General features: G+C 46.4%; 1 protein-coding gene across 3 annotated transcripts in view; it reads left to right on the top strand.

The window, feature by feature from the left end:
• The window catches only part of LOC120901033 (triple functional domain protein), a 68,656-nt gene that overhangs the window by 26,466 nt on the left and 14,419 nt on the right, over positions 1-27,771 (top strand). For all 3 annotated transcript variants that reach the window (XM_040308741.1, XM_040308746.1, XM_040308751.1), the window contains exons 7-8: positions 15,511-15,769; positions 21,238-21,313. In XM_040308741.1, coding sequence (XP_040164675.1) covers positions 15,511-15,769; positions 21,238-21,313 — 335 coding nt within the window. The remainder of the gene's footprint in view (positions 1-15,510; positions 15,770-21,237; positions 21,314-27,771) is intronic.

Here is a 27,771-nt window from a genome sequence, read left to right as displayed (position 1 = left end):
GCAGCGCCACGGCATGATGTGGAATTCACGATATCTTTCAACAAAATCAGTTTTGTCAAGAAGAAGCGGCGGTACTGCGGATGGGGTTAGGTTCTTAGCATCCGATCCACCATTGTGTGCTCGCTGCTGTCCATGATGACCGGAGTTGGAGCATGATGCGAAGAGCAAACTAATCTCTGTGCTGGGCGTCATACCGGAGCAGGCTAAGGTAGTCGAGTGTACTGTTCCTTGGAATGAAAGGCTTAAGCATAGATAAAAATAAACTTTAATGTTTTTTTTTTGTCGTGGTAGAGCATATGAATGAAAAGTGCGTACTTTTGGAGCAGAGCTGTTCGAGCACAATGATAAGCTTTATAGTTATCCTTTGTTGGTATTTTGAACTCAGACTCAGAGCTCCTCAGACAAAGAAGCCAGAAATTAAAGTATGAATGTAAAATTTTGTAAGAAATGTGTGATATTAGAGCATTATACAAGCATTCGTGTCATGTTAGTACATGCCTCTCTAAATGTAGTCTAGTGATGGGAATTACATCCACGGCTCCGAACTGCGTCTGAACATTGCTACTACGCTTCCGATTCCGGCTATATCAAACCGACGACTTCGACGGCTCCGGACGACTCCAGACGACTCCAGACCACTCCGGACGACTCCAATGGCTCCGACTAGCGGCTCCAGACGGCTCTGAACGACTTCAGACAGCTCCGGACGGCTCCGGATGGTTCTGAGTTTGTGGTTTTGCATCTATCTTATGGAACCTTTTTCAATTTTAACGGTGTCACTCGGAAGCGATTCGGGAGGTTTGTTGAATTTACCCATTACTAGTGTAGTCACTGATTGTAGTGTATGCTACTACTATCATCTCATACTAAAATGAACCTTTCTTCTTATGCTTAAAACAAGTAGCATAACGTGTTCATCTCAACTGTTATTCCCCTGCTGATTTTGCTGTGCGATGAATTCTTGCTAGGAATGAACCTCGGAGACACGACCGAATCTCTCTTTTGGTCGCGATTTCTTCCCCACGCCGACTACTCTCAGCTGTCTCTCACTCTCGCTCTCATTTATAAATACCAAAATTTTATCTCATTCATCCACGACAAAACCATCGAGCAAGAGAGTTAACGTTAGCATTTGGCTAGAGAAGAGAGGGGAACGGGCAACAGTAACGCAGCAACCGCCTGTCATTTACGCCAGTGAACACGCCGCACCAAAACGACGCACTGGCTGGGGAAGAAGGGGATTTGGTTGAGCATTCCGACAAGCGGGTCGCCACCCCATAACGCCCATGCTGCAGATCCTGCGATCATCCGACAAGCTCTCTCTATCTCTCTTGCACTGTTTCTCTCTGTTACGACAACTCGCCATGAACCCACATGAAGCTCCCACGCGTTGGAGCAGCGTTATCCTGCTGGAGCATATCATAACGCACCAAAAAAAAAAGGATCATCTCTTTGTAACACACTCGCCGCCACTTGGTAGTAAAAATCGCCCACCCAACATTTCCTCCAACAGCACGAGATGATTCAGCTCTCAGAGCGTTCCCGTACCCGTTACGCCGTCCACGACCACGGTGAGAGTATTGCGCCTGAGAGCGCCACACTAACCGCGTGCGTAGTTTTAGGGTCTCGAGGGTTTCGCTGCTCGCACAGTTTGCGCGCGACCTGCCGTCGGTGAATGTCGTGCCCGTCGTGTGTTGCTCGAACAGACACACAAACACACACACACACACCGCCAATCTGTGAGTGTGACACGCGCTCCGTGACACCGCCGTGTCGCAGTGTCTTCGCAATTGGGATGCAGGTCGAGATGTGTAAGGCGGCGGGGACATAAATCTCAGCGCTCTGTCTGCAGTGCTCCGACCTGGACCCGGGGGGAGGGGGTGGTTTCGTTTGGTGTAAATTTTGGGCCGCCAGCACCAGGGAGTGGTGAAGTGTTGAGTAGATTTTCGCATCGTCCCAGTGTGTAGGATTTAGGCGCGGATGCTGTGACGCCCTCGTGTGCGTGTGTGTGACGGTTGCTTACTATCCTGCAGTTGGAGCTCTAGTCTACTACTAGCGTTGCGTTGCTCAGAAGCAGGCTGTGCTTGCTGCTGCTCTCGCGTTAATTTGTCTTTCTCGGAGGTCATGGCTCTAGTAGTGGTACACGGTCGCGTTGTTTGAAGCTTGAAGACATAACGGCAAAGAGCGAGAGTGAGTGAGAGCGAGAACAAAAATGTGGACAATGTAAATTTTACATTGGAGCGCACCACACAGCAGATGGGTTACACTGGACAGGACACGGCTGGACACGCCGTCACCCCCCCAGAAAGCAACCGTATGTGGTCGGCTGGGCTGTGAGACACATTCGCGTTGAAGGAGAGAACCTTCTAAAGGAAAAAAGCTAACGTGTGGATACAATTCTTAGGCCGAGCCTTAAATCTTGAGGTGCTTTTTTGGAAGAATTCGGTTTCAAGATTTGCAAGACGCGTAACCGGGGTGTCCTTCCCGGTGTGGTGCCGTATGCGGTGAGAAAATTACACAAGCAAAGAAAAACACAACCACAGCCCGAACTGTGTGCGTGTGTAGGTTGTGTAAGGCGGGTTTTTGCTTTGATACGGTGCTCGGTACTGCGAAAATGAACCCACGGCAGTGTAGATCGTCGTGTGTTTGTGTGTGAGTGTATTGGTGGGGCGATGAGACGTTTGAAATAAGATAAATGTGTGTATCTACTGCTAGAAGCGCACCAAACTCTGCTAGCCAAGTGAAATGGGGTTGCCCTTTCGCACTCTCGTTCTCTCTATCACTCTCTCTCTCTCTCTCACTCTCGCTTTAGCAAGCAAATATTTGTGTCCATTTAATTTCACTTTATCGCAAACCGCGAACAAACGCGCGCCGCACAACACAAAACGTGTAAAGGGAAGGGTGTCATAGGGGGGCGACAGGGTGATTATGTGATTTTTTTTTTGTGCTGTTCAGAGCAAGTGGCATGTGATAGGTGTGCGCTTACCCATGGCTACCCAATTTTTTTTCCTCGGACCGGGTGTGTAACATACGGCACCGTGGAACACACGGTGGAAGCTGCAGTGTTATGCCTGTTCCTGCCACTTAAATCCGAGATTTTCATTTACTTGAGTGTGTGTGCAGCGTCGAGCGTTGAATGCTCTGGGTCCCAACCCATCGAGCCAGGATTTTCCCGGCTTTTCACCATTACCACCGACCCACCGACCCCCCCCCTCCACACACACATACGCAGGGTGTAATTTAACTCTCATTTTCACGTGCGCGCGAGTTCGTATCGTTCGTCGTGTTTGTCCCCGGTTTGATCGCTTGCTCACCGCGAGAGCCATCTTTCTCCTCGCTTTTTGCTCGCTCGTGGGCTGTTTTCCCGTGTGTACGCACTCTCTCTTACAAACACTCTCTTTTTCTTATAATTTTGTACTTTTTTAATATTTCTTATCACCACCGCATTTTGTTGTTGCTTTTTGCTTCGTTCGGGTAGGGGTTAATTTTGTATTTGTGTGCGTGTGTCTTTTTTCTTTCTTTTTTTGGCCTTTTATCCCTAATCTGTCTTGATCCATCTTAGTACTGTGCCGCCTGTTTGACAAGTCAGGGTTTTTTTCTTTTCGAAATTAATCAACTCCAAGGCGGCAAAACATGCGTTTTTGTGCGCTGAGTGTGACCAAAGGGGCGATGCTTGGAAGGTGATAGAATTCACATGTAAAGCAAAACCCCAGTCTCGGCTCCAGCAGTAGGCAAACAGTGTGGTGTGTCCCCCCTCTTGGTTGGGGTGGCCAGAAAAGGTCACACATTCACTCTCGTTCACATTCACATTTCGCACACAAACTTCGTATGTCGGGGCTCACGTGTAGAGGACTTTGTGGAAAAATATCTGCAAAATACTCGGCACACACTCCTACGCGAAAATTTTGACAGCGAAACCAGCAACAAGCGCACACACTACCTACCCAAACCAACTCCCCCTCCTGAGTTGAGTTCGCCCGAATATGTCCCGATGTGTGGTTCAGACGACCAAATGTTACCGTTTTCCTCCTTTGCCACCCTGAATATGTTTGTGTCTTTTGCTGCATTTTCTCTCCTTCTCTCTTTCTCTCTCTCTTTCTCTCTCTCTAAAGCGTACCGTCAAGTGGAGTTTCTTGTTTGTTTGCACAGATGGTACGCAAGAGATACTGCGGAAGGTCCATACTGTGTGGTGGTGGTACAACCGGAGGCAACTTGTTGTCAGATAGGTGTCCCGTTTGATACCGACGGACGGGGGCCCTCTCGACGGGGTGACGGGTGAGAGAGCGAGCCCCAAAAAAGGTTCGAATTTCAAGCGCCAAATACGGCGCAGAAGAAAAAGATAGGTTTAAATGGGAGGTATCGCTCGCCAACTTCCAGTGTCGCGGCCATATTTAGAAGGCTTGTAAAGTGTGTCCCCAAGTACACTGTGTGTGTGTGCATGTCTAATCCCTTCCAAAACATCAGTAGTCGCCCAAATCGGGACGTGCGACAAAACGTGGATTAAAATGAAGCTAAAAAACACAAAAACATGCAACCACAACCACCACTGCTGCTTGCGTTTGTTAGCCATTGATCCTGGTGCCATGGTGAGAAATAATTATGATCCATCAAAATGAGTGGGCTGGTGGACTACACGTTGACCCGAAGGTTGCACAGTGTCAACAAGTCGCCTTTTTGCGCTAATGTGTGCCAAAACGCTGTCACGCAACAAAATTGCCATTCGCCTTCTACCTTTCCCAACAAACACCCCCAGACACACATATGTACACCTTGTTAAAGGTGTTTTTTTCTTCTTCCTGCTGGTGAGGCTCTTTTTGCTGTTGATTGAAAAGTTTTGACCGAACATTGTAGGTTTATTATTTGTCCTCCCCGAACCGTAAGTTATCGCCCACTGACTGCGTTAGAGCACGGAGGAGAGCTAGCTGGTCGCACAATTTATGTCTGCCTGTAGATGTAGCTTACATCCTACATGTAGGCAATGTTATTAAAGGGGTAAGCTTGAAAGCAAGGCAGAGAGCAAGAGCGGAAGAGCAGGCCAAAAAGGACTGGATGTCATTTTAATGAATGGCAAACAGCATTCGAGGATCGATAGAAAGTGTGTTCACTTTTTTGTGTTCGAATGTGTGTGTGTGTGCGGTTACTGTAATTGAAAAGAGCACAACATTGCGTGTCGAATGAATTATGAATGATTTTTACCGGTCCCCCAATACCATATGATATGGTAATGTTATGGGGTTTTGGGCTGCATATACACATCATAGAATGTTGATTTATTTGATTGGTTTTTTTTTCCTTGTAAAAGGACCTTCTCCGTCCTTGGGGTCCGGTCCTTGCGCGCCTGCATCAGACACATAAGTGTGTCTCTCATTAATGTTCATTTTGAATGTTATCAGTCATTGATAATAACGTGAGATACGATGGCAGGGCACTGATCCATATGGGGTTTGATACCGCTCCGGCGATAAGTTCGCAACGGAACACTGTGCGTTTTATCATTAGACCGTCAGGTTGCACTCGATGTATGAAGTTAAAAGGTGCTTTAGTTCAAACTGCCAGAACCGTTCTTTTACAACCACCGTTCCCGTTATCCAACATGTTTCACACATGCAGCGAATTTAATCCGTTTTTCACGATGATCCAAAAAGGTAGCTCACAAAACGAAATTCTTCCAGCTACTTGTTTATGTGCGAAAACTGTGCAAAAGCAAAAAAATGCTGTGGTTGTGTGGTACACGGTTTTCAAGAAGAAAAAAAATACCTCCCAAACGTCCATCCCGATCGCGGTACTGTGTTGGTGGTGTGATGGTGGTAGATAAAAATTAAAAATCTCATAAAAGCTGATCTCCGGGTTCGGTGTTGGTACACAAACCATGGTGGAGAATCCAAAGGGAAGCAAAAAGAAATAAAATTCGCACATATATACTCCACCCTGCTCAGCTGCCGGCGGCGGGACCCCGTTGGAAAGTGAAATCATTACCCTTGAGTTGAGTTGGTCATAAATTAGATTGTTGTGATTATAACGGACTACCGCGGTGGGAAGAAAACGAGAGCAAGAAAGAGAGGGATGAATTGAGCGATAGAGAGAGAAAGAGAGAGTGCGCAGCGATACATACGTTTGGAGAAAAACGTGCAAGATGCTGACGCCTTCCCCTGGAAACACAACCCCCGTGTGTTCATGGCTGGAAGGGGAATTGGGTGGAAAATTTGGGTGTTTTTTTAGGGGTTTCTTTTTATTCAGGAAGGAATAAAACCACGAATAAACAACGAAAACTGAAGGAGGAAGCGAAAAGGGAAGCAAGGAAGCTCGGGAAATGTCCCGCGGCATGGAGCAAAACCAATGTGCCCGTGTGCCGGTTGCAATTGTTACTTATTGTTGATTCTAAAATGGTTTCAAATTTTATTACCTACCGGTTGGAGGGATGTGTTATGTAGTCCCCCAGTACATCCTCCGGGAAATCGGCCACAGAGTGTGTAGAAACCATTGCCGGTGAAGGAAGAAATGCCTTGGGGTTGAGTGTGAGGGGAAACGCGAAGTGTTTAGGTCAGTAAACCAATATGGTCGACCCACATCTGGTTTCTTGGTTCTGGTGATGGTGGTGACTAAGGGCGGAAACGGACAATGTACGGGAGGATTTAGAAGAATACTTGTCAACCATCCATGGCACGTGAATGTCGTTGACAGGGAGCTGTCGAATAAAATTTCCCACGGTGGTAAAATGAGGGAGGAGCGTGCTGTCTGTGGTGAGTGGCACAAGTGGAAGCCAGTTGAGGAAGGATTGTAAGTGATCCGTCACCACTGCGAGCACTGAGCTGCTCGTCTCGCCTTCCTGTCCGCACCCCTTCGTTCCATGATTGGCACTTGACTGTTGCGTCCCTGTCCCAGGTTTACGTGTGTACGTGTCTCTGTCGCTGTGTGTGTGTGAGTGAGTTTGTTTCGTCTTGATGTATGTAGGATGCTGCTGTCCCTTGGTTATGCTCAAACGTTTGGTTGACTCTTTCTTTAGCAGCCGAGTTACATAACAGTCGGATGATGGCGAGGCCCCTCTTCTGGTTCGCCTTTCGTTTGGCAGTTTGACCGTGAGAGAGTTGGCGTTTTTCTTTTTTTACCTTTGTTGTCTAACCGTGTCACCCCTTTCCATTCCCCCACTCCCTCCCCCCATCAAAATGTGGGCAAGTGGGCCACAATTGATGATAAAACAGTGTCAGCGTTAGTGAAGAAACTAGAAAAGACACCTGTTAAATGTGAGTGAGTGAGTTCTTGAGATAATAATTCTCAGCAGGGGGGGTTACACGAAAACTCATGTTGAATGTCATACTAAAATGTGTTGTGCTTTTCTTTTGGATGATTAGCAACATGTTAACAAGCTGAAAAAACACATGTAAAAGCTTGTATGATAATGTTGTCACACAGTGGAAGGTAACCAAATGAAGCCGGGACGAGCGGAATGGAATTTTCTCTCAATCAGCCACCGAAATCCTTCCACCAACCATTAGTCCTTCCTTTCTCACAAATGAAGACAAACATTCTAGGGGACGAAAAAATTGCCTATACGCACACGTGCGTGTGTGTGTGAGTGTCCTTTGCTTCTTTATTTAAAATGGTTCCGGAGCTGACCCAAACAGCAGCAGCAGCAGCAGCCGAGAACCGTATAGTGGCGTCGGAATGCCGAGACTCCATCAACGGACTCCATATCCACCCCGGAGAACCCTTCACTGACTGCCTGCCTGCCCACACTCTCTTTCACTCGCCCCTGCTCTTCACTTTGCGGCTTTACGTACAGTCGTCAGCCAACCGTGAGCATTTATCGTGTTTATTTTTGGTCACAAAGAAATATCCATCCACCATAATAAATCGACGACAGAGAGATGGAGCTGGCGCTTCGTTTTTGGAAGCTTTCGGTACTTACCTTTTGCTAGCTTTTTTTCTTTGATTTTGTTCTGTTTGTTTTCCTTTACATTATTAATAAAAACGGTCATCGGCGGGAAATTAATGGGACAAATAGTAAGCGTTGAACTTATTAATGGCCAAAGGGAGGAAAGCGTTTTTAAAAGCTCAAAGGAATCATTTTGATTTTGTTTGCTCATTTTGGTGTTTTTATTCATAACTTTATTACCACCAAAAGTGTCTACGAGTGTGATAACACTCTTCAAGGTTATCATTAATTAAAGTATAGGGTGTTTGGGCTGGGAAAATGGAGTGGAAAAGCATTCCAAAACTACAGTAGGTGTCGCAAGCGCTCCGCACTCCCATTCCTTTTAAGAGTAATTAATTAAACTTCATGGTGCGTGTGTGTGTGTGTTTCTGCCTTGTGTCTCTGTGTGTCTATCAGCAGTGTGAAGGATGTAGCCCAGAAGCGAGATAAAAGGATTAGTTACACTTTTAATAACCTTGCCGGGATGCCCGTACGCGCGCTCCGACCGTAGTATTTGTTGATTTATGTGATAAGTGTTAAAGTTCACTACAAGTGTGCATATGTATATCTACGCTCTCGTGTGTGTGTGTTTGTGATTTGATGAAAGTGGTTCTGAACCAAACGTCCAATCAGCTAAAAGCATTACAGCAGCAGCAACATCAGCAAACAAAAAGGAAGAAGATATATTGCGTATTTTTTCTATGCTGCGAAACAGCGAAAATTTAGCTAGCAATGAATGAATGTTATTACTACTGTACCGTCGTGTTACGTTTGTCAGCTCCCGTGTACGAGCTTGTTGTTTTGTAAAGAAAAGAGAGAGAGAAAAAAGCGTCCGACGAGAGTGGTTGTAAATCCGGCAGAATTGCATTCGGAAGTGTGGGGCCAGTCTATCATCTTCTCTTCATCTCGCCAAACACGAAAACGCTACACGGAAAGGTTGTGAAGTATAAAACGCAGCTCCAGCACCACCTATAATGCGCTCGGTGTGTACCGTTGGGCAGAAGCTATCGTCAACATCATCTTGCTCAGCGATAGTACAGCTACCAGCCCAGCCACCACCGTCACTAGTAGCAGCAGCAGCATCGCGGTGCAGCAGCAGATAGAACAAGAATAGTGGCGTGTTGTTGTGGTGTGTCGTACAGTCCCAGCCAGTGTTTAGTGTGCGGTGTTGGTGGTGAACTGCAGCAGCAGCAGCAAGCATTTACAGCATGTCGAAAGCATCCAACAATGTGGACAAGGGCGGCGGAGGCGGCGACGTTGATGGGGCTGACCGCAGCAGTGCCAAGGGCGGCGGACTGTCGTCAACAGGGTCGACGAAGAAGAGTGGGCGAAAAATTTCGCTACCCTGGTTCCGGCAGAGCAGCGTCCCGTCGCACGCCGCCCTCGCCCGGCAGCATACGATCGATTCGCCCGGATCGTTTCAATTCTTTCGAAAAGTAAGAAAGGGATTGGGGGGGATTTGGGGGGGTTTGTAGTACGTTACCACTACTGTATGCTATTACTTCTGAATGGTGTGTGGCCAAGCAGAATGGCTCTGCGTGCGAATGGTCAGTTAAGCTTTCTCGTTTGCCCCATACTGCCATGCACAGTAGTTTTGGCAAAAAACGCGAAACAGTAAAATGTGGACAAATTAATTTTCGGGGTAATGGACTATCGATCGGTCAAAGTCAATTTTTACACGATTTGTGGCCCATATTCTAACATAGCCCAAAAATGTCATACTTTTTTGTTTGCCTTTCGTCTCTTGCTAGAGTTCGGATGAGAGATTTGAACGTCCAACATGTTGTTTAGCAGGCTCGCGCATTGTTACCTGCACCACGAGCTCACGTCCCTCAGGCTGTGTTTATTTCTTGCTTTTATTATACAACCGAAGCTGATACCGATCAGCACTGATGAATGCAACAAATCGTCGTGTCTGAGTGACAATGATGTGTGAATGTTGCGCAACTCTTCCGGTAAAGATATCTCCCATGGGAAGAACCAATTTTAGCGAACGCAACTCATTGTTGACGCTCATTATTTGCATACTGACATGTCGGATGATGATTCGCGGCCGTTGCTGTTTGTTGTTTTGTCGTCGCGAAGGTGCAGTCTGTTTGTTGTTTAATAAACAATTTTGTTTAGCTCGTTTAGCGCAGTTTCACACGTTGATCGTGTTTTAAGTACCACCGTTTATGGTTCTGGATACAACATACAAACACGGGGAATACCAACCATGAGTGGGATACGTTATCCAGTACTTTCCCAAACCAACAAATCATACCTGATTAGGTGGCGGTGACGTGTGTGTCTGTTTGCTCTTTAACTTCTAAGTATTTTGTCACTGCGCCCCCATAATCACGAGAGGGCGGCACTAAACCCACCACCTCATGTGGTGGGCCGCCGTCACGCCTATTATGTGGTTGATAATTATTACAATCAAATTATAACCTTCCGGTTGGCGTATCGCTCTTATATTTTCTACACCATATAGCTTCTCCCGCCACAGTCCCAATCCGTGTGCATTTGCCCTCGCGTGTAACATGCATCTAATAATTGCATTATGCTGTTGAGTGGGATGTGTGTGGTAAGTGGTTGTGAAGGCAAAAGGTGGGAAAAGCGCCATATCATACCACCATCCGGCTGGCGGGGGGTAAACCCTTGGCGTGAGCACAACGTGTTGACAATTGATTAAACTTTGCACTCGCTTGCAAAACACACTGCCACACACATATACATACACATTCATACAGTACAGTGCATATGCAAATTGAATCCTATTTGGTGGGGCGGCGGTGGTACTACCACAACGCCCTAACGAAGCGCGAATTTTTGGGAGAGAGGATAGGATGTGTGTGTTGGTGTCGTCGTCTGAACGGGAAGTGCGCAAATATAAATCCAAGCCAAGTGCGCGGCATTTCGCGCATTATGCTCTCAGCCCTGCCTCAGGGCTGCCGAACATGTATAAATAACAAGAAAGAACAAAACAATACACTACACTAGAACGGACGGACGGCACTGGTACGATTTCGACCGACCGATCCGGCATCGCCCGGGGGATTACGGAAGAGCGTTATCAATTATAGTGAGGATTAGTAGCGGCGCATGAGAAAAGGGGGGCAGTGATGAGGAGGAGGAGGATAGTTACACAACACAATTTGTTCGGGGCTTTTCCCATTCAACTCGTGCTCGAGAGGGGTGCACTTTCTTTTGCAAAACTCGATAACGCCACGGCAAATGGGGATTTGTTATTCTTTATTGTTTATCGCATCTTGGCTGCTGCTAGCTGTTGTTGAGATGTTGAGCGTTGTTGAGCAACAGAATTGCAATGGGGTTGTTTATTGGGTGTGTTTTGGCCTAGTTTTTTTGTTTGTTTGTTTTGCAATCGATAAATGCACGAAGAAGGTGCATTTTTTTCGTTTGCCAAAAGCAAAACTTTCCTTCCATATGCAAAGCAATCAAATACCCAGGAATCTCAGGGGTGAGTGTGGAGGCTAAGGAAGGAACTCGATGAAGAAATTCGTTTCACTCTCTCGGAGTCGTTTTGCAGAAAAAGTTTGACGTCGACTTCGTGAGAAGCATATTGGGTAACTTCTGAAGAATCGAAGAATCGGTAATTGAGGAAAGATTGCAAACTCTACCCATTTGCCGTACCCTCCGTACTTTGGACAACGTTTGGTCGTCTTGACAGGCACAACACAACCTCTCGTATGTAAAGGAAATGCGTCCAACACACATACACACGCACACGGCGACATCTGTCAAAAAGCGTGATTGAGTTGCAAATGTCCTGGAGAGGAACTTTACTGTGTAGCTATTACGATACACGGATCTTACAATGTCTTTTGGCTGTTTGTGTACAATTTCTTTAGCTCAGTCTCTGTGTGTGTGTGTGTATAACCCAAGATACAATCTCCAAAGGTCCTCACTAATCTGCGTCAAATGTTGCTGCCTGACCCGCTTACGTGCATGATTTGCCACATTTTGCCACAGAATCGCGCAGATTCTTCCATCTTGACACGGTGGTGGGGCATGCCGTTGCGACGATGCGGCTGTGTAATACTTTCCATCCATTTTTTTGTAGTTGTTGCCCTCCAGCCACGAGGACGAAGAGATTGGTTAGTTGATCAAACGAGCTTCGCCGCCGTTATGCATACATGTGTGCCTCTTACCTTGAGGATGCAACCAGATGTGTGTATGTGTGTGTGGCAGGGTGTGTCGCCTTATGCTTCAATTTGGTGCGCTTCCGCTCCCCGGTCGGTTTGGAGATGGGGAAGGAAAAGCACAGGTGGGTTGCGTGTGTATGTGTGTGTATTCCCCGAGGATGGGTTGAGTTCTAATGGGGTCGCTCTCAACGGGGGGGTGGGCGGTTGTATGTGCAAAACATATGTGTGTGTGGATGATGTGTGTGATATTATTGTGCATTGCCGTCTCTGGTCTCGCTCCCATGTGCGCTCCCATCATCTTCTTGGCCAACTTTTTCTCGTGCTTATGGGATAAGAAGCAACAACATTCTTCTCGACTAAGCTGTGCGGAGAACGTTCCACATATCTGCCGTACACACATCGCTTACGTTTAGGACCTGCAGGCATTGGATTTTTGTGTGTGTGTGTGTGTGTGTGTGTGTGTGTGTGTGTGTGTGTGTGTGTGTGTGTGTGTGTGTGTGTGTGTGTGTGAGCGCGCGCGTGTGTGTGTCTTTTTTTCTTTCTCGAAAAACGTTAGAAACTGCTGGAAAGAACGCAGAAATGGTTTGGTTGGAAGCAAGGACGGGAACACAGTGCTAAGTGTACGCTGAACTGTTGGCAATCGCTTCACGTACCTCTCGCACAACTGTGCTGCGTCCGTTGACAGTGCTTGCTACGTATTTAGCAACGTTCCAAACGCTGGTTTTAGTCCTACTTAGTGCCGATTATGGTTTAATGCTGGAATTACATCCAGCTAATAGGATTACATTTACACGTACCCACACGTTTGCTGTTGTACGAGCGAGTGGCCTCACTGTGTTGGCTTAATTAATAAAGCTAAATATTTTCGCTTCATTGCACTGGAAATTCATGGACGATTTGCTTCTGCATTGTGCAATATTTTGATTGGATTAGAAGCAAAATCGTTTGTGCGGCTCTTTGGGAATGCTTGTGAGTCGGTAACGATGCCACAACAGCACTGAGTTGTCGTCAATCGATGCAGTAAAAACTGCGCACATGGGACGTCGAACATCATGAATGAATGATTGCTGGTCCTATTGGAAATGCATATCAGCAAACCATTATTTGTGGGAATTGGCAATGCCATCCGGGTTTGCTGTTGTACCAATGTCAATGTTTGCAGTGAAAAGAAAAAGAGTGGAATTAAACCACTTTTAAAGAAATTAAATTGGGGGCACGTATCCACTCCTCCCATGTGTGTTTATTTGTGCAGGAGTGACATCGCCCACGCTGTCATTATTTACCATACATCATCAGCCTTTTGTTGATTGGTGGTAGTTCTACCGTATGGTGATGGGTTCTCGTTTATTTGTTCGTCGGTTCGGTTGACCCTCACTCCTCCCCCTCCCTCCCGCAAAATACACTTGTTTGTTAATGGTTCCAGGATCCACTGGCGGTAATACACCACTGGAAACATGAGCTTTACTCTCCCACACACTGTTTGTGCGATGGGGAGAAGGTGCCCGGTGTCCTGGCGACGGTCATAATAAGGAGAAGTTATAATTGCGTCAAACGGCAATGGCAATCGATGTTTAATCGCATTAGACGAGAAGCCTAAAATAAACATTCATTTTTACCACGTTTGTGTGTGCTAGTGCTTCCCTGAATAAGGATCACTTCATTGATAAACGCTGAATAGCACTCGCTTTTTTGTATCGATCAGGCACGGAAGCGAATCATTTACGCTGTTGTACGACCAACTGTAACGATCGACTGCTCCGGAGTTGCGGGAATGGTGGCCATCCCACGCACCAAAGGATTTTTTTGTCTATTTGTGTGTGTGTTTTAAAAGGGCAACCATTAATAGCATTATTCGTGTGCTCTCTGCCTCGCGCATACTGGGACTGTGCCCCCTTTGCCTGTGCCGCTTGTCCTATGACCTATGTCAATAGATTATTATCCACTCCCAATATCTTGACAGTCTTGAATTTTGACAGCTTGCGGGCGGGTATAGGGCACCCTCTGTACGCTCTGCCGTCTTGTGCTCCCATGTTGACAAAGCTATGAATATGATAAATTACTTTTGGCGTACGGCGCAACCGGAGCAACCGTGCGTCGCACGAGTCGCGGTATCACATTTATTTCCGGAGGCTTTTTAAGGAAGGAGGGAACTACTATTACTACTACTACTACTAACGCACAATTAAGTGGAGGCGAGTTTCGAGGGTTTCCTAGCAATTATAATTATAACCATGGATGTGGATCAGGTTGTTGTGCCTACCTGGCGTACTTCCGCTGTGTGGAGTGAGAAAAATCGATGCTATTTTAATCGACCGATATTCTCTGAACTTTGTTGAACAGTGCTATTCGTTCGTTGGACACCATTGGGAGGGCATTGGAGAAGCTTTGAATGTACGGATATTAGTAGTTAGTGAGAGATTTTATGTTAGAACTTTTACGTATATAGCACTTGACCTATCAATTTACGAATAAACCCATCTTCATGCGTTCAAGATGAACAGGATCTATGACTCAAAACAGTTTATGTTATGTGGTTGTGCGCTATTCCATCCATATTCTATCCCAAACTGCACAGAAAGTTAGTTAGATTACCTCAATGTAGTTCTGGTCTGGATATAGGAACTGCTGGTAGTATATTTACCTTAACTTGTTAGTATCATTTATCGATGTGGCGAAGTAACTACAAGCCACACATAATTCAAATCTTCTTCAGTTTTCAGTTTAAACAAAGAACATCTTCGTTGCCTTATCATATACAACTTCCACATCAATCAGATCTTGGGTTATCTTTAGATTTTGTTTTGCTCCCTGTTATCTTAAGACTTAAAAGACTTGGATGAAGATCCTTCAGATCCTCTGAGATGATCCTTTTATAAACATTCTAGACGTTTATGGCTATAACTAGGAATTGTCTTCTAAATGGTAACTAATGATCATTTATTGGATCCAAATAGATTAAGGAACATGGATACAGGAGCTCCTAACGTCAATAATTTCTGACTAACTTTTCTAAAATCCTTCAATACAATTGAATCAGTTTACCTTCCCCATGAAAACTATCGCTTCAGGCAATTTCTGTGTTCTAGACTTCAAAATCACGCTACCCATTTTGCCTGTCGACCAGTACCTGAACGCTATATCCGGCCAAGGGAATGTTCGCATAATTTACAAGCGCGCGCCTTCTCGCTTGCCCGACAATCGATAGCAATGGTCAAACAAAGGCAATCGATTATTTCGTTGTAATGTCTTTCCCAGCTCGGGCGCAATCGGCACCCTCCTCCTCCTGCACGGCAGTAGAGGGGAAACCACCGTATTACCGACCGGCCGAGTGCTGGTACACACTACTCTTATCGTCATTACATTCTCCACCCCAAGCACAAGCTCACTTTTCCAGCAATCCATGTTCGGATAACTGCTAACGCAATTTCTTTTCCTCTTTTTTTTTCTCTCCAGGGCGGATTAGCGGAGATGACATGGGTCATAGCGGACCATACGGCAGCCCCGGGCACGTCCGAGCTGAGCGTCAGCAAAGGTCAGCAGGTCGAAATCGTCGACATGAACTGTTCGGGCGCGCCCGACTACTGCCTGGTGCGTCTGTCGATCAACGCGTCCGACAGCCAGGAAGGGCTGGTACCGGTGACCGTCCTGAAGCCGCTGCCCTCCTCCCACAGCAAATTGAACAATAAACAGCGCGACACGGACACCCTGGGAGGTAAGTTTGGTATCATTTCCACACAGACACAAACACACACACACACAGACACCGCGTCACTAGCACCGGAGAAGTTCCCGATCCTGACGATGGAGAATCCCGTCCATCGTGTGACTTCTGCGTTCTCTCCGGGTCACGTTTTGTGGTCGCTCTCGGTACTCATTTTCCCGCCCATCGTGTGAATGAGCATCGGGGGGTGGGTCTGGTTCCGGAAGTGAAGCTTTCGATTAATTGGTCACGATACCCGAACGGGGTTGGCCGGTAATGGCTTAATGGTTTTGCGGCCACGTTTACCGCTCTCACGCACACAATTTCATTACGGTCGATTCCGGTGCAATCGAATCCTTCTCCTCCTCCAATCGTTCGTCGTTTCGTCGCCATAAGGCACACTGTGGGTGTGTTGGTGCTCTTCGGTGTCCTTTCTTCCCGCCGCCCACCGGTTTTATCCCGCGGGAGGATAAACACACACGGCAGCAGCAGCAGCAGCAGCAATAGTGCGTGAGATGAAGCGCCACATCGACCGGAAATTGACTCCTTTTATACAGCTCCTGGACAGCTCGAGTGTTTGGTGTGTGGGAGCTGCTGTGGTGGTCTGCTGCTGTGCAATGAATGACGCTTGCGGTTGAATCAACATCTTGCACCACAGACCCCACGTTAAGATTGATGACCACGACGCCGACCGACGCTTTTGCTGTCGATGATGGTGGTGGTTTCACTTTTTCACGCTGTTTTGGCGGATCTTCAGCCACAATTTTCACTTTCTTCCGCACAGTAGTCCATAAATATACCAACGTGGTGGGGCCTATGAGCGTGTTCATTTAACGATGCCAGAGCGCGGAACGACCAATTGGCGTGTGTGAATCGTTCCGGGGTTAAAGGTTAGCTACCGGGGATCGTCCGAACGGACACTTTGGTCCGTTAATTGAATTAACACACGTATCTCTCCCGAAATGTTGTACGGGAGAGCGTCGATTTGGGGGAAAACTCTTTTTTTTTGGAGGCAATAAAGCGCTATCAAAATAAACCATTTTCCGCAACCGCACGGGAAATGGATACAAATGACGCTCAGCATTCGGGGTGTGGTTTTTATTATTTTTGTCCCTTTGGTGCGCTTATAATGCTTTTCTATGTTTTTTCCCAATCTTTTACGTGTGTATTTATGGAATACTGACGTCACGTGGGGAATGTCGCGAGACGAACTGTCTTTGGAGCAATTATTTTATTGAGTCTTGCTTTGATTGAATGTTGTCGTTGTTTTATTAATTAAATTGACTGCAAAAGCAAAGGCCAATCCCCCCTTCCCCTGGCATTCATCTTCAAATGCAACCGGCAATGTGTACCCTAAGCGTTCTCCCCAGGGGGGAAGATTGATAGATTGCTTCTTCCCAACTGCAAACGTTTTAGATTTGTCCTCGGAAGTGAAGGAGCATTTGGACCGGCGCCTCACCCAGTGACCATCAGGCCGCGTCATCGCGGCAGTGTGTTGCGAGTCATTTAACGAGATTACATGCCAATTTGCAATTGCCCTCAGGGTGGCGCGAGCTTCTTTTGGAGCGCTGCTGCAGCAGCGTACAACCATTCGCGTCTGTTTTGTCTGCCGCTACACACCGACGCACCAAAGCAATGGAACTCCCCGCGCTTTGCACAGAAAACGTCACCAGGAATGGCAATGCGCCTGCGGGCATCACTGGCCGGTGCTTAATTGCTCGGAGGTTACGTATGCCGTATTCGACCGAACAGTAGACGATCAATCTGAACTAAAGGTTGTTGTTGGTGTAAGCTGTCGGCGAGTTGTTTTTTTTTGTCTTATAGATTGAACTGTTTAGGATGTTAGAGAGACTGCAAACGATTGCACACGGTATATCGCGCTATTCGAGCGAGGAAATGCGCAGAAACACTTCTAATTGGGGTTTGTTGGTTTTATGAAAGCCGCCCCATTACTTTGCGTCGTTTGGCGCCATGTTCTTCTAGCAATGAATCGTGTCGCACACCCTTGAACTCGGCCGGTGCTTCAAAGTGGCCGCGTAAATGGCGGGATAAAACGATGTGAGGGATCGTTGCTGTAATTTCGATTAGATGAGAGATGCCTCCACGCTACAATGCAACGCATTCATACGGAAATGTGCGGTGAGACACGTTGTGAGGTGGGTAATTCATCAACGAGCGTCTATTATTATGCGAGACCTTTTAGGTGCTAAGAATACGCGGCCTTATTATAGCCTAGGTTGTCTTAGGTTCAAATCTAATCTAAGTGGGGAGCGTCTGTAATGAGCCTGTAATTTTATTATGTGACAACGAGAATGACTTCATCAACCTGGAGATATAGATAAAGAAGATCAAATGATTTAGGTCATTGGTTGGTTCCTACATAGATTGAGCTAATATAATTGAAGTTTGTGCGGTTTGTTAAAATAGACTGGTATCTACGTCAAGAATTCCGTTTCTTCCCTGGTAACTCAACCCCTCCAGTGTGGAGAGTCCAACAAAAATATGGAATAACTCATCGAAAGTTTGACTTCTGTGCACGGAGTTGTTTTTCAATGCGTGTCCCAAGACACGGTCATCAACTAATACCGTACACAAACATTCAACCCAACCGGGACGGAACTGGGACCCATGTAACACGGAGATTTGGCATCGTCCCGCCTTCTACTCCACTCCCACACGCGAGTAGATTGGCTTAGCTGGGAAGGGGTTAAATAAAAACAGCAAATTGGGTGGGTCGCGTGCAAAACCGCGTTCAACTCTCCGCCGGTCCAACATCTCGCTGAGTGTGCTCCAAAAATAAGTTGTCCATTTTTGCGTGCGTCCGTGCGTATATGTGTGTATGCTCTATGCTCGCATTATGATGCGTCATTTATAGAACAACGACACGGGGGGAACGTGTGCCGTTGTGGCGTCATTTGTAGCGTGCAAAAAGACAAAAAAGAAACAACATCGCCCTCCGATGAAGGACACACGGATAACGGAGCCCTGGGAGTATGCCTGATGCTCGGCTTTAAGGGCCTTTGTAGGCGTTTGTATATGGTCGTCGGTCGGTTCCCTTTGATGTGCCCGGCTTTTTCACAAACTCACTCATCTTTATCCGAGTCGATCGTGTGACAAGGCACCTGATCCTAATCGGGTTTGAGAAACGGGCCCACAATTCACTGATCCTGCATGTACGAAGCACTGAGCCATCAGCGTGTGTGTGTAGTAGTAGCTGGACACTGGGAGGAGGAGGGATGTACGATATCGATATCTCTGCCTGGGATAGCATCTCTTAGCTTCCTTTGGTTCTTTATAAAACTCAAGCACACGAGCGAGCAAGCGCGCGCGCATCTTTCTGCCCTCCGCCGTGTTAACTAGGTCAGTTGTGCTAATGCTAATTATTTCGGTCGAATAGATCCTCAGCACAACCCTGCTGTGCCTATCCCAACAACCACTCGCTGTCTGCCCTTGAGGTTGTTCTGTTTAAACGAAACAGAGAGTTACGTTTTTTCTATCCATGACTTTCATGGCTTTTCCGTTTTGGGCTGTAAATCTTCAAACGGTTCCCTGTTTGGTAGAGCGGCAAATTGGTTAGTGATAGCATTACGGTCGACGGCACAACGGATAACCTCGTTGTTATAAACCATGTTTAACTACGATATTTCAATGTTGTTATCATAGTTGTTCTACTGCAAATATCGTTTCTTGCAAATATTATCCTTTCAGTCTGTTAGAATGCATTTAATTTAATTATATTTTGTATTCGTGCTGCACTTGTTACGTGTGCGTATCTGCATACATAAGCGTGTGCCCCCCCCCGGTTCAAGGTGCCTCAATGCCGTGCCATTGCTGCCTGGCATATTCGTTCCATTGTACACGAGCCGAGCATATTTAGATCCTAAAATAGTCATTCTAAATTAAATCTGCTCCATAAATGGAACTGACCGCCGCATATATTTCTTCGTACCGAGTAGCATCCTCCTCCGCCAGCATTACCCATATGGTGCATTCGTGGGAGTGTGGTGTGGTGCATGTCTGTACACACGCTTTCTAGCATGGCTCTCCCACTAGAATAGGTGTCAGTAGCTATTATACACAGCAATTGATCACAGCAAGGTCACCATGCGCCGAGGAGCTTCAATCTGGTCGGTCTGTGGAAGCATTAATCCCCGCTGGACAACGCACCATCTGTTGGAAGTACGCAAATGATGCACCGATGTGTAACCCAAACCTCTCAACCTCTCTCGTACGTCCATCCCAGCTGGTGGCACCAACTCCACTCCTCTTTGGTTTAAGCGGGGATAGAAGGGCAGTAGTCGTTTGTCGCGCGACTGCTTTGTCACTCTGCCAGCAGAAGAAGCTGTGGAGAATTGGGGCGAGCGACTGGAGGGGACATATGCGCTTTCCAATGGGAAGGCATGGAAGTGGACAGAAAATGGGTGGGGAGGTAGGTTCGCGGCCGTTTCCTCTTCGCTGGAAATGGGAAATGATAAATTGCATTTGATTTCAAACGAGACCGACACCGACCGGGGACCGATGGGGTTGGTAGTATTCCCCCAGTTCTTCCACTTCGTTCTGTAATAATTTCGAATGGTGGAGGGGAGTCGTGGAGAGGAAGTTTCAATTGAGGGCATCCCTGCAAAACTGTGATGCAAAATGCAACTGCACAAGCACAGCACAGCACCAGTCGTGAGTTTATATTGGCAGATGACCATCAAGGCTTCTTGCCTGTCTCTCTCGGAGCGTTTAGTAGGCGAACAAGGGAGAAGAGATGAATCCAGGCTGGGTTCTTGGCTGCGTTGCGAAAGGCAATAATTTTTAATGACTTTTTTAAAAATAGAGCCGTCATCAAATCGGGACAATATCGGATTGGAGTAAAGCCGGCAGCAGCGGCGCGCTTATGCATTTCTGCTCGTCGTGCTGCTGGTGCTGTTTTCTCTCGCAAGGGAAACTCTACGAATGGCTTCATTGGCAATGGGCTCTAAATGAATCAGCAAAAGGCGGTGGAAAAGAAAACTAAATAAGAAGAAAATTGATGTAGTTTTATTATGTTTTCTGGCATGCTTTTGGCAAGCGTCTGCAAGTGAAGAATAACTGCCATTTCATTGCATATTTGAAACTACTTGCTCTCTAGTGATGATGCTATTGCCTGTTGATGGCTCTAGTGGTGCATAGCCTACAACAACCAACCCTGTTGCTCATTGACCCAGTTATTTTGTAGCTTTCATATCGGCAATCCGACTTGCATTCAAATCGCAAACACTCGAAAGCATCTTCAAAAAATCCCCATACGCATTACGATTGGAAAACTTTGCCACTATATAAGTTTTGTGAAGCGATTTATCCTTCCCCTAGTGTCCCTTTTCCCCTCGCTACTCACATCTATTCAATCGCCACACATCATCATGCATACACACATAAACTGAAGCTGACAGAGGACCGTTTCCGATCTCTCACTCTCGCTTATGTTGTTTTTTCCCCATTTCTTCTCATTTCAGAAGTCCCACAGGAAAGTGATTGCATACTACCGAACCAGCATACGTCGCCCGTCAACAAACGGAAAGGCTTCAGCGGGTAAGTGAAAACATGCACCACCACCCCTTCTATGTGTGTGTGTGTATTAGTTTGCTTTTCATCAAAGTCTTCTTTGTGTTGGAGATGGAGTCGTCCCTGTTTTTTTTTGTGTTTCAACTCCGCATCCCCTCTAAGGTCGTGTGGAGAAGAGGCTGAACTTACTACTTTCCCATAACCGTGACCGTATACGGCGTCTACCCTGGTACCTCGCGGTTTATAGTCACAGACGTGCGCGTGCTGTTTCGTAGGGAGAAGTAAAATTGAATCGATTGTCCTCTGCTGATGGCTCGAACCTCCCTTCCCTTTGGTCACACATGGCGATGTTTACACGAGCTTGAGGATGATGGCAGCGCGGACACGTTGTGTTTGACGACCGGACTCTCCGAACTGTGTGTATGTGTGTGTGTACGTGTTTACTTTGCATCCGTTATCAGCTTTTGGCCACAAAGCGCAATTCGCGTACAGACCACACACACACCGGATGTCACACAACACGCGCGCCACGTTTGAAGGAAGTTAGATGTTTTGGGGCATGGTGCTGTATGAAGCGCCCCTTCCGTGTTGGTGCTCGAGCCTTAGCGAATTGCGTCTCGCAATCGCTTCTAGGCAGGTTCTTTTTACCTCCTTTTGCAACATGCTATGCTATGGTTGCAGTGGTCGACGGAGCCACCATAAGAATTCATTGATTGTTTGCGTTGGTTTTGCTCACAAACACACTATAGATGGTAGTGGAATTGGAATGCTGAAAAGCAATCGCTTGGAAAGGAGCGTCAGATTGGAGTATAAGTTTTGGGGAAGGGAACAAAATGTCCCTTACTTTGGTTTGGTCATTTCAAATGGCGAAATTGTAAAGAATTTCGTCGTTTAAACTGGTAGTAATGTCTGGTACTTTTAGAGTATCCTTGTCTGGAGAAGATCCCAGACCCTACTACTCTTGGCCAGTTCAAGGTCCTGTGTGGAATTGATGAAGAATACTTACAAGAGTATGGTGTACAGTCCATGCATTGGTCGTGAACTTGGGAGGCTGATGCATCTTGTCAAGTGGTGAAACATATCTTGAATATGATGTCTGTGGACTGTGAAAGGGGTGTGCTGTAATCGTATGTGTCTGAGCATCATTTTCGGAAGAAGAATCGTTTTCGGCACAAAGTGAGGTGATGAATGTAAAACCGTTAAATTGGATATGGACAGGTACGTCCTAGCAATACATCTCAAACATTAGGTTACGGGTACTACTGCAATCCTTCAGTGGCCAAAATAGAATCACTATTTGAAACCAAGACCACAAAAGAGCTAAAAGCATACCCTAATATAAACATTTTTGACTGCTGGTAAGACACCTCCTCGACAAAAACACAAATCAGCAGGTCATCGAAGCATTTTTAGTTGAAGGATTTATTTCCATCACCCTTCAATGCAAAAACCCTCCAATGTGTCAAACACTACGACCCCCGATCCGTGATAAATTGCTGCTCTCTCCAGGACCAGGAGTCGCCAGGACAAATGGCATTTGTTTGTGTTCAGTAGTAATCCTGAACAAATTCATATCGCTCCCCAATCCGTTTATTTCTTTGTGTGCTTCCCGAGTAAAAATCAAGCCTAAAACGCGTGACAATAGAGCCGTGTGAGATGTCTCACCGTAAATGCCGCCCATTCTCTATATCTCCCTACCCTGCTCCGGTGGGGGCCTGTTGGTGCGTGATGAAAATTAATGGTTGCCGACGGAATGGCTCGCGCCTGCACTTGGGGATGTCCCGGGATGTCTCATGTATACTTCATCTGTTTCACACACAGCCGTGAAGGTGTGGTGCGCCAAACGAAGAGAAACGGGTCGATAAAACGCTGCCAGAATATTGATGCATCAGTGCGGTGTGTTCCCACACACAAACACACACACACACAAACACATCATCGGAATAGTAGGAGGCTCTAGAGTGTCCTTTTTGGAAATGAATGAGCATCGCTCGGTGGTCGCTCGGACACATAGACAGGCGGCTGGAGTACCATTGCGATGGTCCTTATTTATGACAAACGGTCAAGAACGTCGTCATTCTACCGGTGGGTCCCCGCGCGTGTTTGCCTAGCACCGACCATGACCGGGTGTGTGTGTCGGTCCAATGCTTAATGAAGGGAGGTGTAGGTTTTGCCTGGTGGATGGGGTGTTTTATATCCTTACGAACAAACACGGAGCAGTGGCAGAGACAGCGGGCATCTGTCCTGGAGGGGTGTTGGTCACATACATCACACCATAAGCAGGTACTGGAACGTAAACGAAAGGGAAGTGTTTCGTTGTAATGATGGCGTGAAAGTGTGCGTATGTGTGTAAACAGCTACCATATTGCGCCGTCTTCACATCATAACCGGGGGGAAGAAAGTCACATAATTCCCCGTGCCAAAGGACTGTTGATTCGAGCTAAACGTTAAGAGTGTCATAAAAATGTGACCAAAGTCGAAAAGGATGAGTAAGGAGTGACGCCACCTTCTCACACACGTTGTCTGGCAGGCGACGTACCTACATTCCCGGTACTGGTCCGATGGGATTACAGTGGCGTGTCCTTAAAGCGGTCCAGCTTTACTGGGCAGCGTATGTGGATCATCCCGTAGGCTTTGCCGCGCCCTTCCCTTGTAAATCACCACCGCCAGCACAGTTTGAGGCAAATCTGAGCCTTAATAACTTGCCACTAGATGCTTGTTCTAGGAGAAGCCGTGCTCGTGCAGCGCTGTTAGCTATTGCCCCTAGGGGGAGGAGTGAAATATCCCAACAATTGCTCCGGCTCCCCAGCATCTGGATACAGCAATCGGAAATCATATCGGTGCTCTGGTGTGTGTGTGTGTGTGTTGTTGCTGTTACTGTTACTCCAAATGGGTGGTGAGGAAATCAGGCTTATTGCTGCTGCTGGTGTGTGCTTGAGTCTTGGTTTATATTGCTCCGAGCACCACCGGTTAAGTGCACAAATGAGCAATGAGCAAACGGTTTGGTGTGATGCAGACATTTCTGTTGATGGTGATGATGATGATGCTGATGGAGGAAGATTATCCTCGAAAGAGTTGGTACAACAAAGTGTTGTGCAGGTTGAAGACCGTTTTTTTTTGTGTATGGTTGTTTGCAGTAGAAATAAAACCGAAATGGTTACTTTGAAATGTTACAAAGAGATGAAGAATGCATGGGGGAGCTTTCGGGTAAGGTTAAAATTTAATAAAACCATCTCCACCTCCGCCCAAATCCCAAACCAGTGCGGACAGGACAGAATGGCGACCATCAACTTTCGGGGCGTACACACTCTCGAGAGCAATTCGGTTAGGTAGAAATGGTTAACCTTTCGTTGGGGAGTTTGGGTGGAACTACTACTACTACCAGCAGTGTATGGTTTCGGAATGAAAGATCCCTTTTTTTGTAGAACCTGCGTTTGACCGTATTACAACATTGAAGGTTATAATTTGCTCTCTTCTCTCGGTTGTGTTTTATTCATCCCTCCTCAAAGCACACTTCCCTTTTCGCCTTTTCAAACAGTTTTGTGTGCCTGTTTGGGTATAGCAGCCCAGTGGGACGGAGCGTTCCAACGGCAGAATGATAATTAAAATTTATAAATGCCATTGACGACCGGCCTACGCGTACTCCCCTTGCCACCTCCCCCCCCCCCCCTTCACTCCTAAAAGCTAAAAGGTGAAAGTTAAGAGCACGAGCAGAGGGTAAGTTTTGTGCACAAGCAGAGTTCCCCAGGCCTGTAGGCTGTTCTAAATCTAAACAAACCCCAAATGCGATTCTCATTTGCACTCGGTGTTTTTCATTCATTACGAGTGGTCGGGCCTTGTGTACCTTTTTTTGTGTAGAACGTACGTGTGTGTCTGTATGTATAACCCGTGACCTTTTGCCTGTGTAAAGTTGCTGTGATTGCTGGTAGTTTTGTGTTGTGCTGTTGAATGAAGCCATTTCGGTTGCAATATCCTTAGCCGGGGAGTGGGTGAAAGAGTGGGTCCTCGCTTCTTCCCACCCACCTTTGGGTTTACAAAATTCATAAGATAAGCTCTTGGACAGTGCGCATCAGTTGGAAGACATCAGGGAGAACAGAAAAAAACCCAAAACAAGATGGTAGGATAGGTAAAAATAACTAAGAACTCCATCGCCGTGGGACCGACGTGTTAATCCCCGCTCCTTTTGGGGACAACCTGCCCACCACCATCTCCATCACCAGTGGGTGGTGTAGTGGTGTGTAATAAATCAGCAATTTTTCACTTCATCATCCATCCCTTTGGGTGGGTTTTGGCCCTGGCCCGGTCCGATTACCCTGCTCTCTGTCACACAAGCGTTGGACTCTCTCGCTTGTCGGACATGGGCCAGGAATTCACGAGTAATCTTTTTTGTTTTTGTTTCTAGGTGTGCACTCTGCTCTTTATACTGCAAAGGCGGGCGTTGCCGTGCCTCATGAGTAATGCTATTTTTCCATTGCCGCCAGTCATACGACGGTGTGTAATGTGTACGCAGCATTTGCTTGCGAAGACACAACTCACATCGTTTTGCAATTGTTCAGTTGGGGCATGTAGGGTAGGATGTTGTGTCCTTTATATCCCACCCAGTAAGAGTGCAGTATGTTGCTGCAGTATGGCGTATCTCGGCAACACGGTTCGCGGTGATGATACTTTCCTTTGCTTGCTCTCTCTCTTTCCGCCATCTCTTCTATCTTGGTACCCCTAAACCAATGGTATAGGTTACCTGGAAAAGCCGACCCCGCAAGAAGATGAACCGTATGCGTGCGGGGCATCGTTGTGAGTAATATTATTCTAGCGGTGAAGCGCCACGCTCGTAGACGAAATTCACGTGAAATCGTTGTGGGTTGTTGGTATCATTGCTCCATCTCATCTCGTATCCACGCCTTGACGTATCAAGGGTGCACCTAATTATAGCTTCATTCAACTCGCAGCAGGGTGAGAAAGAGGTTAACCCCAACCAGCGGGAGTGGGAGAATCGATGCACCAAATCGGTCTTATTTTTTCCGCGTGTACATACACGAACAATCGCTTCAAAGATGCAAATACGCTGGGGGATGAGGTTGTAATACTTTTCTTCGTCATTGCCGTTAGAACGCACACAAGTGGTGACGCACGCCCTCAGGTTGTGCATGTGTGATGATGCACGCCAACAATGAGGATGGTACACGGGCACAACAAGGGAACGGGGACCTGTGAGAGTCTGAGAAGCGAATAGAGGGCGCAGGATGTGCTCATCGTGTACGGGATAGGGGTTAGCAAACGAAGAAACTGAAGCTGAAATACAGGGTTTTCCGAGTTAAGTTCTAATGTCACAACATGTTTCATTGCATGCGAGATGATTTTCAACAGCTGTCAAATGTTGTATTTGCATCACAATTGTGTTTTCGTTCTTGATTCGACATGATTCTCAACACGTCTCAAGCTTGGTTGAGTTTGACAGTTCTTTGTGATGTGTTGAAAATTATGTGCAAGAATTGAAAATTTTGTTGAAAAACATATTGAAGGCGGCGAATAGTAATGTTCACATTCGAAAGTGTCTTGTAAAACTCTGGAAATGGGCAGAAAATGTTCGATTCGACAGAGCAAAAACTAGTTGTTGAAAATACGGGGTTTTACAGGTCACTTTCGAATGTACCCATTGATTTTCACCACCTGCAAGATGTTTTCCTACATCTGTCACATATTGTATTGGCAACATAATAAAATTTCAGTTTTTATATATGATTTTCTACACATCAACAAGAACTGATCTCAGGTAGAACACTTAATTCAACTTGGGACGTGTTGAAAATCATGTGGAAGAACTATTAATGTCATGTTACATATGACAATTGTTGAGAAACATCTCGCAAGCAATGAAAATGTTGTTGTCATTGGAAATTGACCTGGAACTCCTGTACATTTCATCTTTCACTTTAGTAAGTAGAAGTAAATTACAAAGAAATTTGCATTTTAATCATTTTAAGTAAGTTACAAAAAAACCGATCATAAATTTAGGATACGCACTGTATTTTGTTTGCATGCAAATTCCGGTACAATTATCTTGCTGCAGGCCTTATAAATTTAGCACAATGGGCCGGGCTATTTTCCCTGCCAACTAATTATTATCATTCAATTTTCCGGTTTTTCCGGAGGCATCTTCGGTGCTGCCACGTTTTCTCACTGAAAACTCAGTCGCAAGAAGCGTGCAAAAGTCATTTCCGAACCCTGATGCGATGCTATCGTTCGTTTGGAGAACGAAAGATAGTGTTTCTTGAGAACCATTTGTCAAAACACGCCACCCACCCAGCCCTGAGGTTCGATGCGAAATCGAAGCTTCGGAGAAAGCGAACCGAACATCGCACTTTCCGGGCTAAATTATCTTCTACCCAGTTCCTCCGTTGTTTATATCCGCTTCCCGATTAGCTGTGCTTTGTTGCTGTGGCCCTAGGAAACAACACCCGGTACAATGATTGGTTGTATTCCGTCCC

Source organism: Anopheles arabiensis, chromosome 2 (assembly GCF_016920715.1).
Source record: "Anopheles arabiensis isolate DONGOLA chromosome 2, AaraD3, whole genome shotgun sequence".
Classification (NCBI taxonomy): Eukaryota; Metazoa; Arthropoda; class Insecta; order Diptera; family Culicidae; genus Anopheles; species Anopheles arabiensis.
This window is presented reverse-complemented; position numbering and strand designations above follow the sequence as displayed.